Raw genomic sequence first — 19,151 nt, forward strand, 5'->3', positions numbered from 1 at the left:
CTCAGAGAGAAAAAAAAAAACTAATGTAACGTAACTTTCATGATTCTTCAACAGATACCTAGTTTCGTTTTGTTATTTTTTTTTTAATTTATTATTATTAAGGGAAAGGGAGATGGTTAGAAACTTGTACAATAACACAAGAGATGAGGAGTTTTGAACTCAAGATGTATGAGTGGAAACTCAACGCCATATTTGGACCACATGCACAACAAATATCTGCTTGCGTACCAACAAATATAGACCATGTAAACTAAACCACCGAGGAAAGATCATAACGCTACAGCTTGGTCTGTTGACCTTGTAATTGGACAAGGTTTCCCAATTATGGCACTGGAGTTTATTGGTGGAACACTGTTTACGCAGCTCTACGACGGTGTCAAGCAAGCAATGAGCAAGAGTGGGACGATTAAGACCCTTCTCGGAGACCTCAAATCCACGCTAGACTCTTTAGAACCAAGAGACATCCAACAGATTGGAGACCATAGCGTCGAATTGGGTCTCCTAAACGAGGAAATCCGAAGTCTTCAAATGCAAATGGAGGATGGTGTGAAGCTTGTTCGCAAGTTGTCCAACTTTCGCATGTGGAACTACTGCTGCTTGGATGATTACGCTCAACAAATTGTTGAGTTGGATAGGGCTCTTAAAAGATTGTTAATAAAATTGAAGATGCAGGAAGAAAGGGATGTGAAGGAGGTGTTGGTTTTGTCGAGGCAAAACCGGAACAAACTTGATGAAGTTAATAGAAGATTGTTGGATATACGAAAGTTACTGCAGCAGAGAGCGGGGGATGTCGTGGAAGACTTGGTTTCCATAAGTAATACCGAGACAGTGCCCGAGCAAGCTCAAGGGAATGGCTCGGAACAAGGTGAATTTTTTTTTGAACTAAATTTATGAGCATGTTTGACATCAGGAACCATTTGCAAAAAAAAAAAAAGCGCGCTTTATTGGATTCCATTTTATGTACATGGTAACAGTTTCAATTTTTCTGATTTGGTGGTGATGTAAATATGGCAGTCACTACGTTTGAGGGAGGGGCCGCTCTACAAGCAACATTCGCAGTGTTGTGGGATGTTGTTATGGAAGTTAAAGACAAGACTACAGTGTTCAAACCTCTCATAGAAAATCTCATGTCCACGCTAGACACCTTAAGACCGTTAATGGACGAGTTACTAGAATATAGCAAACTACTGGATCGCCAAGACGAGTGTAAAAACTTCAGAACACAAATGGAGAAAGGTGTAGAGCTCGTCCACAAGTGCTCCAAAGTTGGTATGTGGACTGGTTGCAAAAGTTATAAATACAGCAACAAAATTATTGGATTGGATGAATCTCTTCAGGAATTGTTAGGTATACTGAAAGTGCAGGTAGCAAGAGACGTGAGGGAGACGTTTATTTCGATAAGTAATATAGAGGCAGAGATCAAGAGAATTGAAGAAAGTGGTGTGCTGCAAAATCAAACTCAGGCTGAAGGTTGGTGTGCATTGCCGGAACCTTCATTGCCTACAATTGGATCGGATGTACTAAACATGCCGGGAACGAGTGATGCCAGGGAGACATTGGTTTTGTCTAGCACTACAAAAGCAGGTGTCGAACAAATTGAAGGGATTGGTACGGAACATACTCCAAGTGAAATTACAGGTTGATCCGCAGCACCTGAATCTCCATTGCATACTTTTGGATTAGATATAGCAATTCTGCAGACAATTGCATTTCTGTTGCCACTTGGCACTGATTATTCGCTTTTTGCAGTGGATTCACCTCCTTCTGAAGTGAGCTCTTATCCTTTCTCTACTACTGTAGCGGATTCAGCTTCTTCTTTTGGATTGAGCTCTTATTCTTTCTCTACCACTGTAGCGGATTCAGCTTCTTCTTTTGGATTGAGCTCTTTTTCTGCCAGTCCGCTTCATGTGCCACCGATTCCTACATTTTCAATGTCTCCAAAGCTCAGTAGATTTGGATCAGTACATCTCAGTTTAAAGCAGATTGCAAAAGCAACTCGCAACTTCTCTCGATCGCAACAAGTAGGTGAAGGAAATTTTGGAACTGTATACAAGGCTCGGTTAGATGATGGCCAGGTTGTTTCTATTAAACGTGCAAAGAAGGTATGAACAGTTCATAATGTTGAAATATTTCTATCAAACATTCGAGTGGATATTTTAAGGAAGTTTTTATCTCATGTCCGTGATTCAATCAATTGATTGCTATGTTTGTAACATGGAAACTTTATAATAGGAACACTTTGAGAATTTGCAAACGGAATTCAGCAGTGAAATTGAACTGCTGGCCAAAATTGATCATCGAAATCTCGTAAAGCTACTAGGTTATGTTGATGAAGGAAATGAGCGTCTTATCATTACGGAGTATGTATCGAATGGTACTCTTCGAGAACATCTGGATCGTAAGCTTACTCAAGTCCTTTCATAACAATAGGTAGTTCAGATTTATAAAGTGATGAGATCGTAAATAATTATGCTGCTACATGGGCAGGTCAGCATAGGAAAGTCCTAAATTTCAACCAGCGACTTGAAATTGCTATCGATGTTGCTCATGCCCTTACCTATCTTCACACATATTCTGGTAACAAAACTCTTCATTTAATACATGCATCACAGTTTTCTGTTTAAGTTTTATCTTTCTGGATGCGGATGAAAATTGATTTCGATTTGTCAACCTGGTTGATGCCTAATCCGTTATTCATCTCACCACAGAAAAACAAATCATCCATCGAAACGTGAAGTCCTCCAACATTCTTCTTACAGAAAGCATGAAAGCCAAAGTGGCAGATTTTGGATTTGCAAGGCTTGGCCCGATGGAAACAGATCAAACACACATTTCAACCGAAGTGAAAGGAACTGTCGGTTATCTTGACCCTCAGTATATGAAAACCTTTCAACTCACCCCGAAAAGTGATGTTTACTCGTTCGGGATCTTACTAATAGAAATTTTGACTGGCCGTCGTCCAGTGGAGTTGAAGAGACCTGCTGAAGAGCGGGTGACACTCAGATGGGTAAGTATAGTCAATATGCAACGAGATAAAATCAGCAACCATATTGCTTGTTATTAAAATGAGATGTGATTAGCATTATTGTTATAAAATGATTGCGAATGAGCTCTTAGTCTTGTCATTTGCTCAATAATTTATTTGAACCAGATTAAATTCGAACTGTAACGATTATATCCGGTTTCAACATTTTGCAGGCCATGAAGAAGTTGAATGAAGGTAGGTTGGCGGAATTGGTTGATCCTTTGATGGAGGAAACTATAGATGCAGAGGTTCTGATAAAAATCTTCGATTTGGGGATCCAATGTGCAGCCCCCATCCGAGACGCTAGGCCGGACATGAAAGCGGTGGGAGAGCGGTTGTGGACAATAAGGGCAGACTACCTTAGAAGTGTCGAGAGGGCAGTAGTATAAATAATGTGAGATATATCTGTTAAACGAAGTCAACCTGCAGTTTCATCTACCATGCTTTGAGGAGTCAACTCCGAGATTTGAGGAGTTTGTTTAGTTTGAAAGTGTTATCTGATTACCAGTCCTTGTTTGTAGGATATATTTTTCGATATATGTAAACTGTAACTTTTCTGTTTTGTATTTTGAATTTCAAATCTCCTTGTAATTAGGGTTTTCAAACCCTCTGATGTAATCGTGAACAGCTTATAAATACAAAGCATCCCATAGTTGAATGGGTATGTAAACAAGTGGATGGAAAAACCTGTGTTCTTAAGTTTTATAATATCTTCCCCCTAATTAGACCTTACCCTGTAAAAACAATTTTGTCACAAGACACGAGTTTGCTTTTCAGTTTGGCCATTTTTTTCTACGCGACATCATTTTGCAACCTTGAAAGCAAACAATTTTGAATTTAAATATTTGGCATGATTTTTCAATGTGCTTATGTGTAGCTGTAATTTTTGGTTGTTTGAGCGTTTGTTGTTGTTCCCAACTTAATAACCTGTGCCCAATACCCTCGGATGGTATCGTGCTCAATGGATTTCAACTCAAGTGTGAAATTTTATCACAAAAGTCCAATGTTTCGTCTCCAAATGTAGGACTTCTCTTTCAACTTAGTACTTGGGACCTGGTTTGGGGAACTTGGAGCCCAAGACATCCCCAGGACCTTGATACCTAAGACTCGACCTAGGAACTTTGCCAACGAAACGTGGATAGGAATCTCCACTCAGTACTACGGTCTGGTGGTATTCCTCATCATTCGGAAGTGAGAGGTCTTAGGTTCGAATCTCGTAGATGGTGAATTCAATAACAAATTAAGCTGCCTATTGTGTAGTTTAGCCGAACACCCCCTCCCCTTAGTGTAAAAATATCGATGTACTCAACAAAACATAATAATAATAAACATGGACATGAATCCTAGCGCTAGGGATCCAACCCAGGAACAGACACCACCTCTACTCGAGTAGAATGACTTCCATGGCAAGGACACAGTAATAACACTATTATTTTGTCACTCTAATCGAGTAAAATGACTTCCATGGCAAGGACACAGTAATAACACTATTATTTTGTCGTTTCGCGCTGATGATGCAAAGATATGTGTAAATTTTTGTCTATACGACGATTGCATCATTCACACGGATGCCTGTGCCATAAGTTGCTGTCATGCTCGAGGGCTGCAGCCGCTATTCAGACCGGAAACCCCATGACCCTTTTGTGCTATTTTCCTTCTGTTGGCTGGGTACTTCAACCAGAAACATCGTTGACTCATTTGCGGCTTGGCAGGGATAAAACCTTTGTACGGTACTGAATTAAAAGACAATGTCGATCAACCCTCAAGATCTAAATTTAATGACCTAAAATGTATTAATTGTTATGGAATGATTTTAACTCTTAACTCTTTTTTTTTTTTTCTCGGTAATAATTTCTTTTGTAACTTAATACCGATCCTAGATGGATGAGTATATATAGAGTTTGAAATTATTTTTTAAAGAGCTATTCATCAATTACCTTCCTGAACTTGTGACCATTGGCCAATTTCCCTCCTCAACTTTAATTTTGGCCAATGGTCACAAGTTCAGGGGGGAAATTGGCTAAATTAAAGTTGAGGGGGGAAATTGACTAATTATGAGAGTTGAGGGGGGAGATTGGCCAAAATTAAAGTTGAGGGGGGAAATTGGCTAATGGTCACAAGTTCAGGAAGGAAATTGATGAATACCTCTTTTTTAAAAGTGGATTTGTTTTCAAAAATTCTCTTATTATTTTGATCGTTAGATTCTAAAAAAATCACCTACTTTCAGATCAAGTCTAGTTTCATTTGATTTGTTAGTATGTCCATTTTGCCCCTTAAAGTAAAAATAAAAATATATTTTAATTTGTTAAATTTGAATTTCAAATGCCTTTATCTACTTTCTTATAAAAAAAAAAATTATAAATCCATATACAACAAGTATGATAAGTTTATCAAAAATAAAAGTAAAACAATTGTGAGAGGTAGATAAAAAAAAAAAATTAAAACCTGTGATAGAGGTACATAAGTTATGTGTTTTTGTCCACCTCTATGGGTGGAAAAGGGTTTTCATTCTACCTCTGTGGGTGGAATTATTTCATTTATTTTTATCTACCTATTTTGGTGGAATGATTTATGCATCTTCAATCCTCCTCGTATGGCCACAGTTTTTATATATCCATTTGATTCAAAGTTTGTTTTAGTTTCTGTGCTTGTACCTTGATGTTTGGGGATCTTTAATTATGATGTCATCTTAATTTGTTTGATATTCACCCTTCTGTCCCAAAAAAAGAAACAAAATTTTGTTTACCTGAATTGGTGGAAGGCGCAGATCAAAATGGAGCAGCAGTTTGGTGACTATGAGTGCTGGGGATGGAGGGTTTATTCCTTTGGTGGGGCATTTAGGATTTTATTTCCCAAATACATTCAATTTTATGTATACCTACTCTTTAGGAAGACAAATATTTTATTTCCCAGATACATTCAATTTTATTTCCCAGATACATGCAATTATATATGCATAAACGAGAATGACAAGAGTATGCAATTCGTGGAAGAAAAAAGAAGTGATTTTGTGGAACCCCAAAACATAAGATTGACTAGTGCAATCTCTTTTGGATTTAGGAAGACAAATATTTTATTTTCTAGATACATTCAATTTTATTTCCCAGATACATGCAATTATATATGCATAAACGAGAATCATAAGAGTATGCAATTCGTGGAAGAAAAAAGAAGGGAAGAAAAAAGAAGTGATTTAATGGAACCCCAAAACATAAGATTGACTAGTGCAATCTTTTTTTTTTAATCCAATCAAATATATATTGATCATCTTTATGGAAGGAGGAGGGGCAGAAGATGAATATTGTGGAAGAAGATTATTGGCAAAATAATGCAGGAAGATAAAGTTATTGTGAGGGAGAAACAAGAAAAGAGAATTGAAACAAGAAAAGAAAAATGAACAGTTTGTGGAAGGAGAAGAAAAAATGAGATTTAAATCCCTAAAAATAATCCTATAATTAAGGATAAGATTAAATTTAATCACAAATTTTAAAAAAATAGTAATTACTTGATTAGTCAATTTTTAAGGGTAAATGTGGCAAGAGAATACAAATAAGCTGATGTGGACAATAAATTACTGAACCTAACTAAAAAATTAAACAAAATTGGACTACAACTAATAATGGCTCGTAAAATTGGAGTTATATTAAGTTTTTCCTAAATTTAAATTTCAACCGCATAATTTTTTTGCTGTAGAATATGAAAAAAAAAAAAGAAAAAAAAAAGACAACTGTTAGATCATAATCAAAAGTTTACAAACAAAAAAAAAAGCATTGTAATCTAGACCGGTGATCATCAACAGTCCAGAAATCAAACGACTCCCTTTTGCTCAAAAGTTACTGCTGGACAGCTAGGGTTCCTTGTCAAATGGGGCCTAGTTGTTGGCCACCACCAAAGTTTATTGACATGACATTCCGCAGGCATTCAAGAAGTATACTGTGAGAGAAATCTAGTTTGCTTGTCGTTTTGGTCATTTTCTCGATATCCTCTTCACCCTTGAATCGTTTTCATCTTTCACACTTTTTTTAATTTTTAATCGTCTGAATTGAATGAATTAAAAATGATTAAATGGTAAAAATTAATTAATGGATGTAGCGGAGATGAGGATGCTTCGTTGGATGTGTAGGCACACGAGAAATGATAAGATTAAGAATGAGGATATCCAAGGTAAAGTAGGAGTAGCCGAAATTGAAGGAAAGATGAGAGAAAATCGGTTACTGGTTTGAACATGTGCAAATAAAGCCTATTGATGCTCCGGTTAGAAGATGCGACTACATGATAGAGATTCAGGGCCGAAGGGGTAGAGGAAGACCTAGGAAAACTTTGGCAGTGACTCTAAGAAAAGACTTAGAGTACTTAGATCTAAAGGAGGATATGACACAGAACCGAGCACAATGACGTTCTAGGATTCATATAGCCGACCCCACTTAATAAGAAAAGGCTTTGTTGTTGTTGTTGTAAATGATAAAAATTAATGAAGTGTGTGGGTAAAAGATAAAATGGAGTGTATAAATAACACCACATGTACTTTTTCTCTGGACATCTTTGTCCGTCGCATTGAAAAACTACTACATGTCACGAGAAGCCGAAAAACAAACGCATTTACATTTAAATGTTGAATACCAAATCTTGTATAACAATCGAGGCAAGTTCAGACCTAGTTCCGCTTTTTTCCATTTTACAGCGATTTTTCACATGATTTTAAGTACCGGCAGGGATTGTGTAGCTGTAATTTTTTTTTTTTTCCCTATCGAGTGCGGGATTAAGCATTTAGTTTGGAAAATTAACATGAAGTTAAACTGTAAAAATCTACCAGACCATCTTAATGGAAGAGAAGGAAACTAAAGTATAGTATTTTACCGTCTTCGTTTCTTTCTCTACGGCTGCGTATTACCGTACAAATACTTTCATCAGACAGCCAAAATTACCACCTTTCCAGGTTTATCATGGTATCTAACGGAACTATACTATGTATTCCGACAATATAAACTACTGCCCTCTACTCTGGAGCGACTGAAGAAGTCGAAAAATGATGAGATACCGGACTTGTCGTGATTTCATAACCTCGAGTGAAGATCATTTACAAGACCTTCTTCTTCTGTGCTAGGCTGAAAAGGCCTAAAAGAGTTTAGACGGAGGTGGCAGCCGGAATCTTAATCTTTTCCACCTGCTCCTTACCAGCATAGGGTGTAAGCTCAGTATATGTTCTGGCATGAAGTCGTGCCTTGTCAATATACCCACCACGGGAGATCTCTGCAATTACGCGTAGATATTACAAGACATTAGTAAGAAAACTGCTGTAAGGAATAATATGGATTGGTAAGTAATTAGCATAAGATGTGACGGTTCATGTATAGCACAACACCGTGATGTTAGCTACAAAAACTTCAGGGAATGCGCACTTACATTGGACAACTTGGGTATCACTAGAAGGTGCCTTAAGCCAACTTCTCGGAAAAGTGTGAGCGCCTTTGCTAGTGACATTGTCTCCACAACAGTATAAGGTGAAGCATTAGTGAAGGGATGCAAGTCGATGAACATTTCCTTCTCTTCCTCAGTCAATTCTATGTCTTCTATCTTGTCACCGTTGCCTGAACCCCTCTTGGCAAAATCCACCGATGAGAAGAGTTTAAAAGAATTGGTGCTCGTCCGAACTGGGGTGGACACGAATGCTTTCTTCTTCAACAATTCAATAAGATGGGTGCGGAGGACTAAACCATACAAAACGGGGGTTTCAGACAATGGAGGCTCATCGATCACAGGGAACCCGTTATGCCCTGTAGTCCGGAGGACATGTACTATGTTACCAACCTTCTCAATGCCTTGAAAGAGTTGAAGTGGCCCTATTACTACATCCGCTACTGTCAGCTGCCTCATGTACGGTTCAACATGACTTTCCAGATAGGGAAGACCCTTTGCTTTCATAATAAGATCATATATATTACCATTGAAAGCATCCGCCGTTGTCTTGGAAACAAGAAGAACCACCATTATTAATGGCAACAATAACAGATTATTGGTCAATTCCAGTATAATTACACACAGCGAGACCGTCATCCTCATGGTTCCACCAAGAAAAGAAGCAGCACCCAACACAGCATATAGACCATGATTGAGATTCGAGTGTTTGCCAACTAGCATTCCGACAAAACGACCATAAGATGCACCAGTCACAATAACAGGTACGAAAAGACCAGCTGGCACAACAACCCCGTAGCTGAAGATACTTAAGAAAAAACAGGTGACGAAGAATATGATAATTGAGGAATATTGAAACTCAGAATCAGTGTTCTTGCTGAAGAGGTTTCTAATAGCATCATCATTTGTGTTAAATATGAGGCTGGCAAGGTCATTATAATGACCAGGAGGGCACTGAAACTTCTTGTAGTTACCAGACCGTCCAATTGTAGGGCAGGCTTCTGCTGCATGAGGTGGGCAAGGTCGACAAGATGCAAGCCATGGTAATCCAAAGAGAAGACAAGATGTGAAAACGGAGATTGTGCAAGCTATAAGAATTTTATACATGACACCTCTCCTGGACAAAGGAAAACATCAAGGGGACGTCAGTCAACAAATTATGGGTTTTCAGAACATCTTACATATACTAATCTGTGCAGACGTCACTAAGCTGAAGGGCTTACTCATGGATGATATTGTATACTCGGAGAACTCTTGTTAATAGAGAATTGTAAAGGCTGCCCAATATGCCGCCTACAAAGCCAAGGAGGAGCACGGGAGGCACATCGGTAATGTGATATGATATACTAGCTGAATAAACATCAAACATTATCAGCCCCCCAGTACCAAATAGCCCACATTTTCCGCTGTAGCAAACATCAATCAGAGCTCGAAGCACAATCGCGATTAGAGCAGTTGTAAAGAAAGCTCTCCACAGAAGTGCACTTCTCCACCTACAAAACAAAAACTCGGTTAGGTAAAAATGTGCCAATCTGCTGGATCCAAGATGTACGGTTAGGTATTGAATATTGAAACAAACGGAAACACTTGGGTTAAATGCAAGAAATATAATTGGAAATCCATTTTACACCCGTATGTCATAAGTAGGTCAATAATTGAGTCTAACAGAAATCATTCTTACTACTACTACAAACGAAAGCAACGACAAAACAAATGAGTTCAGATAGAGAAGTTAGTGTACCAAGATGCCATTTCTTCAAAAGCAAAGAGTACACCACCGACAGGGGAACGGAAAGAGGCAGCAATTCCAGCAGCTGCTCCACACGTTACAAGATCCCTACGGTCACGATCATTCTTGAAGTATCGCAGCCATTTCCATGTCAAGCCATACTTCTTCGATCCTCCCTGACCCACCAATGATGCAACACATGCACCGGTATGCACCATGGGCCCTGCCTTTCCGATAAGAAGAGACGATGACACCGCAGTAACACTACCAACAATCTGAAACAAAAGAAAAATATGAAATCTAGCAAATCGAATTTCGGTTGAATTCCTAAATTGCCATATGCAGAATTCATAATTATCTCACTGTGTAAGTTCAGATTACATGGTTGAATTCAAAAACTATCAAGTTGCTAACTTTCACACAAGGTAAGCAAAACCCAATTCAAACTTACAATTGGCAAAAGCAGCTTTGCTAACAAGCAATTCACTTACACAACAAAAGCACTTATAAACACAATCTCACAGAGTTAGCAAGTCACCTTAACAAACAAAGTCTTAATGGAAAATATTCTGGGCGCATCGACGCCGTTCAGGTAAGCCTTCACCTCCGGTATACCGGAGCCCGCGGCGGCCGGCGCCACCAAAGCCGTGATCACAACCGCAAACAGAGTGAGACCAAAATTCGAGAAGAAGAAGACAGCAAAAGCCAGCCAAAACCTGTAAATCCCCAATAACAAAAGAAAAAACAAAATTGAAGACAAAAATTCAAAGAAAAAACAACCAAAATTCAATCTTGAAGTGAAAGTCAGAGCTACCTGCGCTGCAACATCATGTTGGAAGTGACAACGAACTTAATTCCGGCGATGTTTTCGACAGCGAGGTTGTTGCAGAATCCGATGAGTCCGACAACGATGCCGATGAGGAAACACGAGACCCACTTCATGAATAGGTACTGGAACGCGTGGACCTTCCCGCGGCTCCGCCAGTCCTGCTTGAAGCACTCGTTCTCGAGAATCTCGTAATCGAGGCTCTCGATCGGGCAGACATTGGCGCCCACCAGAGCCACCTGCGACGTGGAGTTCGGGGCGGATCGCTGGCGCGAGATTAACGGGGCGGTGATGGATTCGGGGTCCTCCGCCGCATTGAGGCTGCCGTTGGTGTTTCCGTGGACGAACATGATTCTGTGTTTTGCAGGTGGCGGCGGCGCCAGGCGGAGCGTCGGGACACGGAACTCGATTGAAGTGTTAAAAGTAAAGTGGGTGTTTGCTTTTGTATATAATTGTGTCGGGGGACTCTCCCTCTCTCTCTCAATCTGTCTCTGTGGCTTCTTATCTGCAGAATTGGCTGGATTCGGGCCTCCACCGCTGTTGGGCGATGATACGCTGCTCCCGCTTGCATATTGTTCTATTATTTAATTTAGTTTGTCGTAATATATATATATATATATATATATATATATTAAATATATAAGCTTTTCAGTCAAAATAATTTTTTAGATGGGTTCTTGATTTGTTTATTATTAATTATTTTAATTATTTTGTGAAAATCTTTGTTAAATAATAAAATTACAAAAATACCCTTAAATTGTGTCAAATCGTTTTGACCATTGTTCATTAAATTTATGGTATATTTTTGTTTTGGTCCCTATTTAATAGATTTTTTTTTTTTTTTTTTTTTTTTTACAAAATGACTAAAATGATTGACAATGAATATACTCAAAAACTAGTTCTATATATTTTACTTTTACTATTTTTTAATTTTTTTTAATTTTTTTTAATTTTATAAATTTGCTATACTTGGAAATAGGAATTGAAGAGGAATCAAGTTTTCGCATTTTGCTAATGGAGTAGGATTGTTTGTCTTGTAAATCCTTCTTCTCTCTAATCCTTTCCTATTTGAAAGTGACACTAAATCGTGTAAACATCTTGTGTTGACTTCTTAACGGAGAAAAAAAGACAAAGAAAAAAGTGAGAAGGGAGAAGATTTGGAGTGGAAAAAATCATACTCATTTTTTAGTTCAAATGAGTTTATGAGTTGTAGTACACTTGTTTTTTTCGTTTTAAAAGCGTAATAGCATGTGCATTTATTGTGATAAAATGTTACTTCTTTTGTAATATGGATCAAGATTGGTTTCTTTTCCAAATATTAAAAACTTATTTATTACAATTCTTTATTATTTCTGTAACATCCTACATAGGGGGATGGATCTTGTAAGCCTTACATGTATATTCTCATCTCTACCTAGCACGATATTTTTTGGGAGCTCACTGGCTTCAGAGTGCCGATGAACTCTGAAGTTAAGCGAGTAGAGTACGAGAGCAATCCTATGATGAGTGACCCACTGGCAGACAATATCATGCTACGATGGAGTCGAACCCGATATATGATGGGGGCCCGAGCCGGGATGTGACAATTTTAACATTCACAACATTTTTAAGTTTGTTTAAACCGCTTCAATAAGCACAAAACAAACAAAAGGCGCAAATAAAAACCATTATTTTAGTACTATACTATTATTTTTATGAGAATAATTTATAAACAAAATCAAATATTAGGAAATTAGCAAACGTTGACTTCCAAAACAAAAACCAATTAAAAATACACGTCATCATAACACGTGGAGTGGCTAAGTGATTGTCCTCATGCAGAATACGTAGGCGCGAGCGCAGGTAGTGAAAACATCTTACGTGTGGGCCCCGGGGTGGTACCCGTGGCGAATCGATGAGTTGTATATCGTTGTTTTACGCAGAGAGATGGTCCCACATAATCCTCTACGCCGTCGTTTTGCTCACCTACCATTCTCCCAGCACGTGCCCTGTCCAATGTTCTTTTTTCTTAAAAATCCAACCTAACAAAAATGGAACAAGTCGACTGGTTGGTTGCGATAACGTGCTTGTTCGTTTACGTTTGACTTCGAAACTTATGTTTTTGCTGTAAAAATTCAGTTAGATTATTATTTTTCATATGATGAAAAAGCTCGATAATAACTAATAGAAAAGATTTGAAATTTTATTATTGTATGTCATTTTTAATCAATAGATTGTAAAATTTTTAATTGACAAATTGATTATACGATTGAGGATAATGATAATGAGATTAAAATTTTAAATCAAATTTGCAAGTCTTTTACCAAGTTTTTTGTTATTACATTTAGTATTTTTCTTTCCCAAAAGAATAGAATTCTCAATAAGTCAATTATATGGAATGGGACGCAATAACTTGTGCAGATAGGCGGTGGAAAGACTTTGAGACACTTGAGAAAAATATGACATAAATCGTAAAAAGAGCAACACTATTCTTATCAACATGGTAGCTTTAAAATCCATGGCATGTGCATCTTCAAATACTAAGAGCAAAAAAAAGCTTAGCGCAGGCGATATAGGTAATCCATCAACAATCGAGAGCCAAAAATTTGATTCGCACTAGCAGCCAATTCAATGTACCGTATCACAATCTAAAAAAATAACTAAAATACAAACTTGTAACTTAGTTTATAGATATCCGCTTTTGCGCCCAAAGTCACGAGATTGACTTTCATGTCCTAGTGTCCTGAACAAATGGGTGGCGCGTAGTTGCCATTAGGCTAACGGTCGCTTGTCAGACGTCAACTATTTTCGCTCCGATCTCAATTTGTAAATTATGTATTTATTTTGTTTTGTAATTGTCTTGTTGTCGGCTACGCAAAGCATTTCCTTCACTCTCTGCGTCGGAGACAGCAACCCCCGCCCTCCACCCACCGCTTCCTCCGCCCATATCTTCACTACCCCGAAGAAAAATTGAGAAAATCGACATTAGCTACCATAATTAAGACTCAATAATATTAATTATAATTATATAATTATATTAGCATTTACGATTTGATACCCCACTATCTCTCTCTCTCTCTCGCGCTTTCTCTTACCAACCGAGCAGCAGCAGCCCCAAATCTCGACCAATCCAATGGCCTTCGTTTTCGGATTATTTCTCGGAATACTTGTCGGACTCGCAATCATTGTCCTCTTTGTCCGGTTCGAGAACCACCGGTCCAAGCTCCGGTCCGAGCTGGCCACCACTGTGGCTGCTTTTGCTCGAATGACCGTCGAGGACTCCAGAAAGCTCTTGCCTCCCGAGTATTACCCATCCTGGGTCGTCTTCTCTCACCGCCAGAAGTTGAGCTCCCAACTCTCTCTCTCCCATTAGAATCTCCGGCGACTAATGTATTTTCCTTGAATTTTTCAGTTGGCATGGCTCAATTCTCATCTCGAAAAGATGTGGCCTTATGTCAATGAGGTAAAGATCCATCTGGGGTTTCTGTATTTATCCAAAATTTTAGAACTTTGCCAAATTTTGATGATTTTTTGAGGTGGGTTTCTAAAAATGGTGGTGTAGGCAGCGTCCGAGCTGATAAAGACATCCGTGGAGCCAGTTCTGGAGCAGTACAGACCAATCATATTGTCCTCACTGAAATTTTCCAAGTTCACTCTTGGTACGGTGACACCTCAGTTTACAGGTCAGTTCAATTTATTTAACGATCGAAAAAAAGGTTGTCTCTTTTGAATTCTTTGTGCTTGTTTGGAAAATGGGGTTTCCTTATTTTTCATAAAGATGTCACATTTCCTTATTTTTCACCACAACTTGATTGATCATGTAGATAATCCCTAAATATATCTGTCAGTCATTAACTTAGAGTTAGGCACACTCCTAAGTAGTTTTTAAGTTGAATCGCGTTATGGCCGTGAGCATGCCAGTTGTTTCTGGTTCTATTTTTAAGCATTATGTATAGTATAGATGATAGTGGATTAAAATCTTCCAATTTGTTATGGTTTTCGATATCATTAAAAGCGGGAGCGTTAAATGAAGCTTCTGCAAAGCAATAAGCATTCATTAATGTCGGGGTTGTAATGAGAGAGTTTTTTGTTCTTTTCATTAGGGGTTTCTATAGTTGAAGGTGGAGGTGACAGTATCATTATGGAGTTGGAAATGCAGTGGGATGGAAATCCGAGTATAATACTAGCTATCAAGACTTTAGTTGGCGTAGCACTACCAGTGCAGGTAATCTGCAACTTAATGCCTACTTGCTTCCTTCAATAGAGGTTTTTTTCTAAAGCTCATGATAAGAATATATGTACTTTTATCTGTGATTGATAACTGATATGTTGATTTTCAGGTGAAAGATATTGGATTCACGGGGGTATTCAGGCTGATCTTCAAGCCTCTGGTTGATGAGTTTCCGTGCTTTGGAGCTGTTTGCTACTCATTGAGAGAAAAGGTAGCTTCTATTTCTAGAGCCATGTTTAAAAGAATTTTGAATGGAGGTTACATATTTCGCATAAAATAGCATATTTGTAGGATTATTGATATTCTGTCATCAATAGCTAGCTGAATGCTGTTAGATTGCAGGAGACACAAGCAACAACTCCGATTTAGCAACTGTGTTTTGTTGTTTGCAGAAAAAGTTAGATTTTAAGCTTAAGTTGTGGGTGGCGACATATCTGCATTACCTGGGATATCTGATGCAATTGAGGTTTGAGCAATTCCATAGTTTTTTTCTTTCTTAATTGATTCTTGCACTCATGTATGATTTATATGTTTGTCATCTGGCAACTCACATGCAGACATCGGGTTTAATACATCCTTGCTTGTAAATTAAATCAAACCAATTGAACGGCTGCAAGGGATGACTTTAGTCTTTAAAAAATATACGACTTAGTAGGTCTTATTTCACACATGCAGGATCAGTTTTATCATACATGCTTTGCATTAAAATGAACAGTACCTTCCAACACTAGAAGAGTTAGGAGATCTTATTAAATATATGCAGCATTTGTTTTATCATACATACTTGGTTTAATTGAGAGGCATAATATTTATACAGGGGACAATACGGGATGCCGTTGAAGATTCAATTACATGGCCTGTTCGGAAAGTTTTTCCCATTTTTCCAGGGGATTACAGGTAAAGGAGAATGCACAGGATTGTCCATTTGTCACCTATCAATATTTATTAATCATTTATTCAATGGTCTATGTTTTTAATTAATGTTTTTTTTAACGCTATTTTGATTACCTTCATTTGGTTAGTGATCTGGAGTTAAAGCCAGTCGGAATGCTAGAGGTGAAACTTGTGCAGGCAAAGGAGTTAACAAATAAAGACGTGGTGGGAAAATCAGATCCGTTTGCAAGACTATACATACGACCTTTACCCAACAGAATGAAAAGAAGCAAAACCATTGTAAATATTCGGATCTTCTTATATATCCATGCATTTACTTATTTGTTTTTCTTTTAATTGGGTTTGAAGAAACTCTATATTTTTGTCTTCCTCGTCAGAACAATGATTTGAATCCAATCTGGAATGAGCACTTTGAATTTATTGTTGAAGATGAATCGACTCAACATTTGGTGGTTAAAGTTTATGATGATGAGGGATTTCAAGCATCTGAGCTCATTGGATGTGCTCAAGTACAACTAAGTGAGCTTCAGCCTGGTAAAGTGAAGGATGTGTGGTTGAAGCTGGTTAAAAGCTTGGATGTCCAAAGAGATAATAAAAACCGCGGGCAGGTTAGAAGACTAATCTTCATCCTATGGGTCACTAATAACAGCAAGTAATTTTGAGATGCTTTATGGATCATATACTATGGATGGCTATTGGAATTTACACCCTTCTGTGGATGGCTACTGGAACTTGAAATTAGATCATATTATATGCTCCCACCCGCTGTAGTTGTATATTCTTTCTGATATATTATGAGACGAATTTTCACTTTTTCTTAAACGTTTTTCTTTCTGTTTTAGGTGCATTTGGAGTTGTTGTATTGTCCATTTGGCATGGAGAATGGCTTCGCCAATCCTTTTACTTCCAACTCCGCAATGACCTCTTTGGAAAAGGTGCTTAAAAGTGGAATGAACGGAACAGATGCTACTGAAAGTGAAAAGGAAGCGGCACAGAAGAAAAGGGAGGTCATAATTAGAGGAGTACTAACTATTACTATGATATCTGCTGAGGACTTGCCACCTGCTGATCTCATGGGGAAGGCTGATCCTTACATAATACTCACCTTAAAGAAATCAGGAACGAAAAACAAAACTAGGGTAAGATTCTGAATGCCAAAAGACCGTGTAGTTTTAAGGGAATCTTAATGAAACACTCCCGGTACTGTTCACTTTAAACGAAAATGACATTTTTCCTTTGAAAAGTCACTCCTGGTACTATTCACTTACGCCTTTATTTTGTCATTTTCGTTAAAACTAAAGTTTTTGAGAACTTTTTGTTAGTTTTCCTTAGTTTTAATTGCCCGTCATAAGGCTTGCTGCCTTGTTCATTTGTGTAGTTGTAGCCTTTAAGTTTTGTTTTGTATTTTTTTTTTGGTCAAACAATAGATTTTGTTAGATTAGCCACCAACGGGGTTTAAACCCACGCCGTCATGCAAGGGCTCAACACTTTTCCACCACTGTGGTAAAGGGCCACTTACTCCTATAAGTCTCGTTGATTTTTAAAATTATTTTTCCTCTCAGGTAGTTAATGACAACTTGAATCCTGTTTGGAATCAAACTTTTGACTTTGTTGTCGAGGATGGATTGCATGACATGCTCATACTTGAAGTCTGGGACCATGACACTTTTGGCAAGGTACTAGTCCTTTCAGTTCATATGATTTTTACTTTTGGACGTGATGGCAATGTTTCTCAACTGTCTCATGGTGGCTTTGACATTTACTTTCGAACGAGCATTAACCTAGGCCCTTTTTGCATCGTGCAGGACTATATGGGCAGATGCATCATGACCCTCACTAGGGTTATCATAGAAGGGGAATACCAAGACTCGATACCGCTAGATGGGGCCAAATCCGGGAAATTGAACGTCCAGCTTAAGTGGAATGCACAACCAATTTACCGTGATTCTTAATTGATATCTGTCGACTGTTGCATGGCTAACGGTGGATCGAAGATGTACTATCTGCCCAGAGATGTATACAGAGCACCAAAGACACCTTCACAAATGCTTGATTCACAAACATGGAAGGTACTCAGATGGTGTACGTTTAGTTTTTTCGTAGTACCTGTCATAAATGTAGTGAAGTTGTATACCGTATTGCCGATCAGATTCTACGTGCGGGGTTACTCAGTTCCTCTTTGCTTGGATTGTCAGATTATCGACCTGCGTTACTGTGTATTTGTAGCGGGATTCTGCATCATCTTCGCCTTTGGTTACGGTTTGCTATTCCATCTTTTCCAGCTGCCTTGTGGTTCGTATGGAGGGGTTCTTATGTCACTGCCCGCCCGACTGTCGCGGAAAATGCAAGTTAATAGGATCGGATGCCACATTGCGAGCTTTGGTGACATTTTGGAATTTTGACCGAGTTAATTTTATGCTGGATTTTCTCATTTGATTCAGTGGTGCCCGATGACTTGGTTGCCTTATTTGCTCGCATTTGTTTATCTATGTATGCGAAAGCTGGCAACCACTTCGGCTTGCATTCTCGTCCTGTAATGTTGCAAGATGATTTGAACAGTCTATTTTCTATGCCTCTCTTAATGTGCTCAAAATTAACTAAATCCGAAATCTCGTTGGCATTTAACACTAGTCAGCAAATATGCGAGCCATGTTTCTCCCTAAGACACTAAGATTTTGGCTTGATTAACGGGACAATTTAACGATTTGAAATTTTGCAGTGTGGAACTTTAAAGGCTAACTTAGAGTTCAGACGGTTCCAATCATCAACCAACATTGTTGAATAAAAAGAACAGGCAAAATGATTTATTAATGATCTTTTCGGTTATACCTGATTTTCACTAATGCGATGGTATTTTATTGGTATTACAGATGCACAACGAGATACCTTGGAATTGTAACTTCTACACGTTAGATCTTTCTTGTTGATTTTATATTGAAGAACTGTTTCTATTTTAATGTAATGCTTGATTTTTCATACTAACAAGTATGATTTTCATTATTAGAGTGTGTTTAACATCGAAAAAATTATTCATTTTGTTTTGCGTCCCTCC

The 19,151-nt window shown here is 38.2% G+C and overlaps 4 protein-coding genes across 7 annotated transcripts; 3 read left to right on the forward strand and 1 right to left on the reverse strand.

The window, feature by feature from the left end:
• Window positions 1-217: 217 nt before the first annotated feature.
• Window positions 218-3,887, forward strand: LOC103953968 (receptor-like protein kinase At3g21340). 4 transcript variants are annotated; one of them, XM_048567194.1, is made up of 7 exons: window positions 218-865; window positions 1,015-1,638; window positions 1,750-2,102; window positions 2,233-2,374; window positions 2,488-2,577; window positions 2,760-3,007; window positions 3,199-3,887. In XM_048567194.1, exons 1-7 carry the CDS (start codon window positions 325-327, stop codon window positions 3,412-3,414), a joined length of 2,214 nt encoding a protein of 737 aa, XP_048423151.1. In that variant the 5' UTR covers window positions 218-324; the 3' UTR covers window positions 3,415-3,887. The 4 variants fall into 4 exon arrangements, with proteins under 4 accessions (XP_048423151.1, XP_048423150.1, XP_048423152.1 ...); XM_048567193.1 differs by having other exon boundaries at window positions 219-865; window positions 2,233-2,398; XM_048567195.1 differs by having other exon boundaries at window positions 220-865; window positions 1,855-2,102; window positions 2,233-2,398; window positions 2,709-3,007.
• Window positions 3,888-7,848: 3,961 nt separating this feature from the next.
• Window positions 7,849-11,532, reverse strand: LOC103953890 (putative chloride channel-like protein CLC-g). The gene is made up of 6 exons (XM_009365692.3): window positions 10,984-11,532; window positions 10,708-10,885; window positions 10,182-10,444; window positions 9,664-9,933; window positions 8,429-9,557; window positions 7,849-8,275 (listed from the first exon to the last, which is right to left on the reverse strand). The coding sequence occupies exons 1-6, from the start codon at window positions 11,343-11,345 to the stop codon at window positions 8,141-8,143; spliced, it is 2,337 nt and encodes a 778-aa protein (XP_009363967.1). The 5' UTR covers window positions 11,346-11,532; the 3' UTR covers window positions 7,849-8,140.
• Window positions 11,533-13,751: 2,219 nt separating this feature from the next.
• On the forward strand, window positions 13,752-18,701 carry LOC103953882 (synaptotagmin-5-like). Its single transcript, XM_009365686.3, is given in 13 exon segments — window positions 13,752-14,317; window positions 14,387-14,437; window positions 14,537-14,657; window positions 15,078-15,199; window positions 15,315-15,416; window positions 15,598-15,619; window positions 15,622-15,671; window positions 16,023-16,102; window positions 16,228-16,378; window positions 16,477-16,707; window positions 16,942-17,238; window positions 17,662-17,775; window positions 17,905-18,701. Coding segments are annotated over 13 exon segments (1,698 nt in total). The 5' UTR covers window positions 13,752-14,107; the 3' UTR covers window positions 18,052-18,701.
• LOC125469638 lies at window positions 18,026-18,701 on the forward strand. The gene is made up of 2 exons (XM_048567236.1): window positions 18,026-18,168; window positions 18,295-18,701. Exons 1-2 carry the CDS (start codon window positions 18,073-18,075, stop codon window positions 18,499-18,501), a joined length of 303 nt encoding a protein of 100 aa, XP_048423193.1. The 5' UTR covers window positions 18,026-18,072; the 3' UTR covers window positions 18,502-18,701.
• Window positions 18,702-19,151: the final 450 nt, after the last annotated feature.

Source organism: the organism of the source record quoted next, unplaced genomic scaffold (genome assembly GCF_019419815.1).
Source record: "Pyrus x bretschneideri cultivar Hongxiangsu unplaced genomic scaffold, Pyrus_bretschneideri_v1 Contig44, whole genome shotgun sequence".
Taxonomy (NCBI): domain Eukaryota; kingdom Viridiplantae; phylum Streptophyta; class Magnoliopsida; order Rosales; family Rosaceae; genus Pyrus; species Pyrus x bretschneideri.

Coding starts and splice junctions, on each gene's coding strand:
- LOC103953890 (XM_009365692.3), bottom strand. CDS start 11,345: ATGTTCGTCCACGGAAACACCAACGGCAGCCTCAATGCGGCGGAGGAC. Junction 9,558..9,663: donor GTATACAATATCATCCATGA/GTAAGCCCTTCA, acceptor TCCTTTGTCCAG/GAGAGGTGTCATGTATAAAA. Junction 8,276..8,428: donor TGATACCCAAGTTGTCCAAT/GTAAGTGCGCAT, acceptor GCGTAATTGCAG/AGATCTCCCGTGGTGGGTAT.
- LOC125469638 (XM_048567236.1), top strand. CDS start 18,073: ATGGCTAACGGTGGATCGAAGATGTACTATCTGCCCAGAGATGTATAC. Junction 18,169..18,294: donor TTGATTCACAAACATGGAAG/GTACTCAGATGG, acceptor TTGGATTGTCAG/ATTATCGACCTGCGTTACTG.
- LOC103953968 (XM_048567192.1), top strand. CDS start 325: ATGGCACTGGAGTTTATTGGTGGAACACTGTTTACGCAGCTCTACGAC. Junction 866..1,014: donor AGGGAATGGCTCGGAACAAG/GTGAATTTTTTT, acceptor TAAATATGGCAG/TCACTACGTTTGAGGGAGGG. Junction 1,639..1,749: donor TACTCCAAGTGAAATTACAG/GTTGATCCGCAG, acceptor CGCTTTTTGCAG/TGGATTCACCTCCTTCTGAA.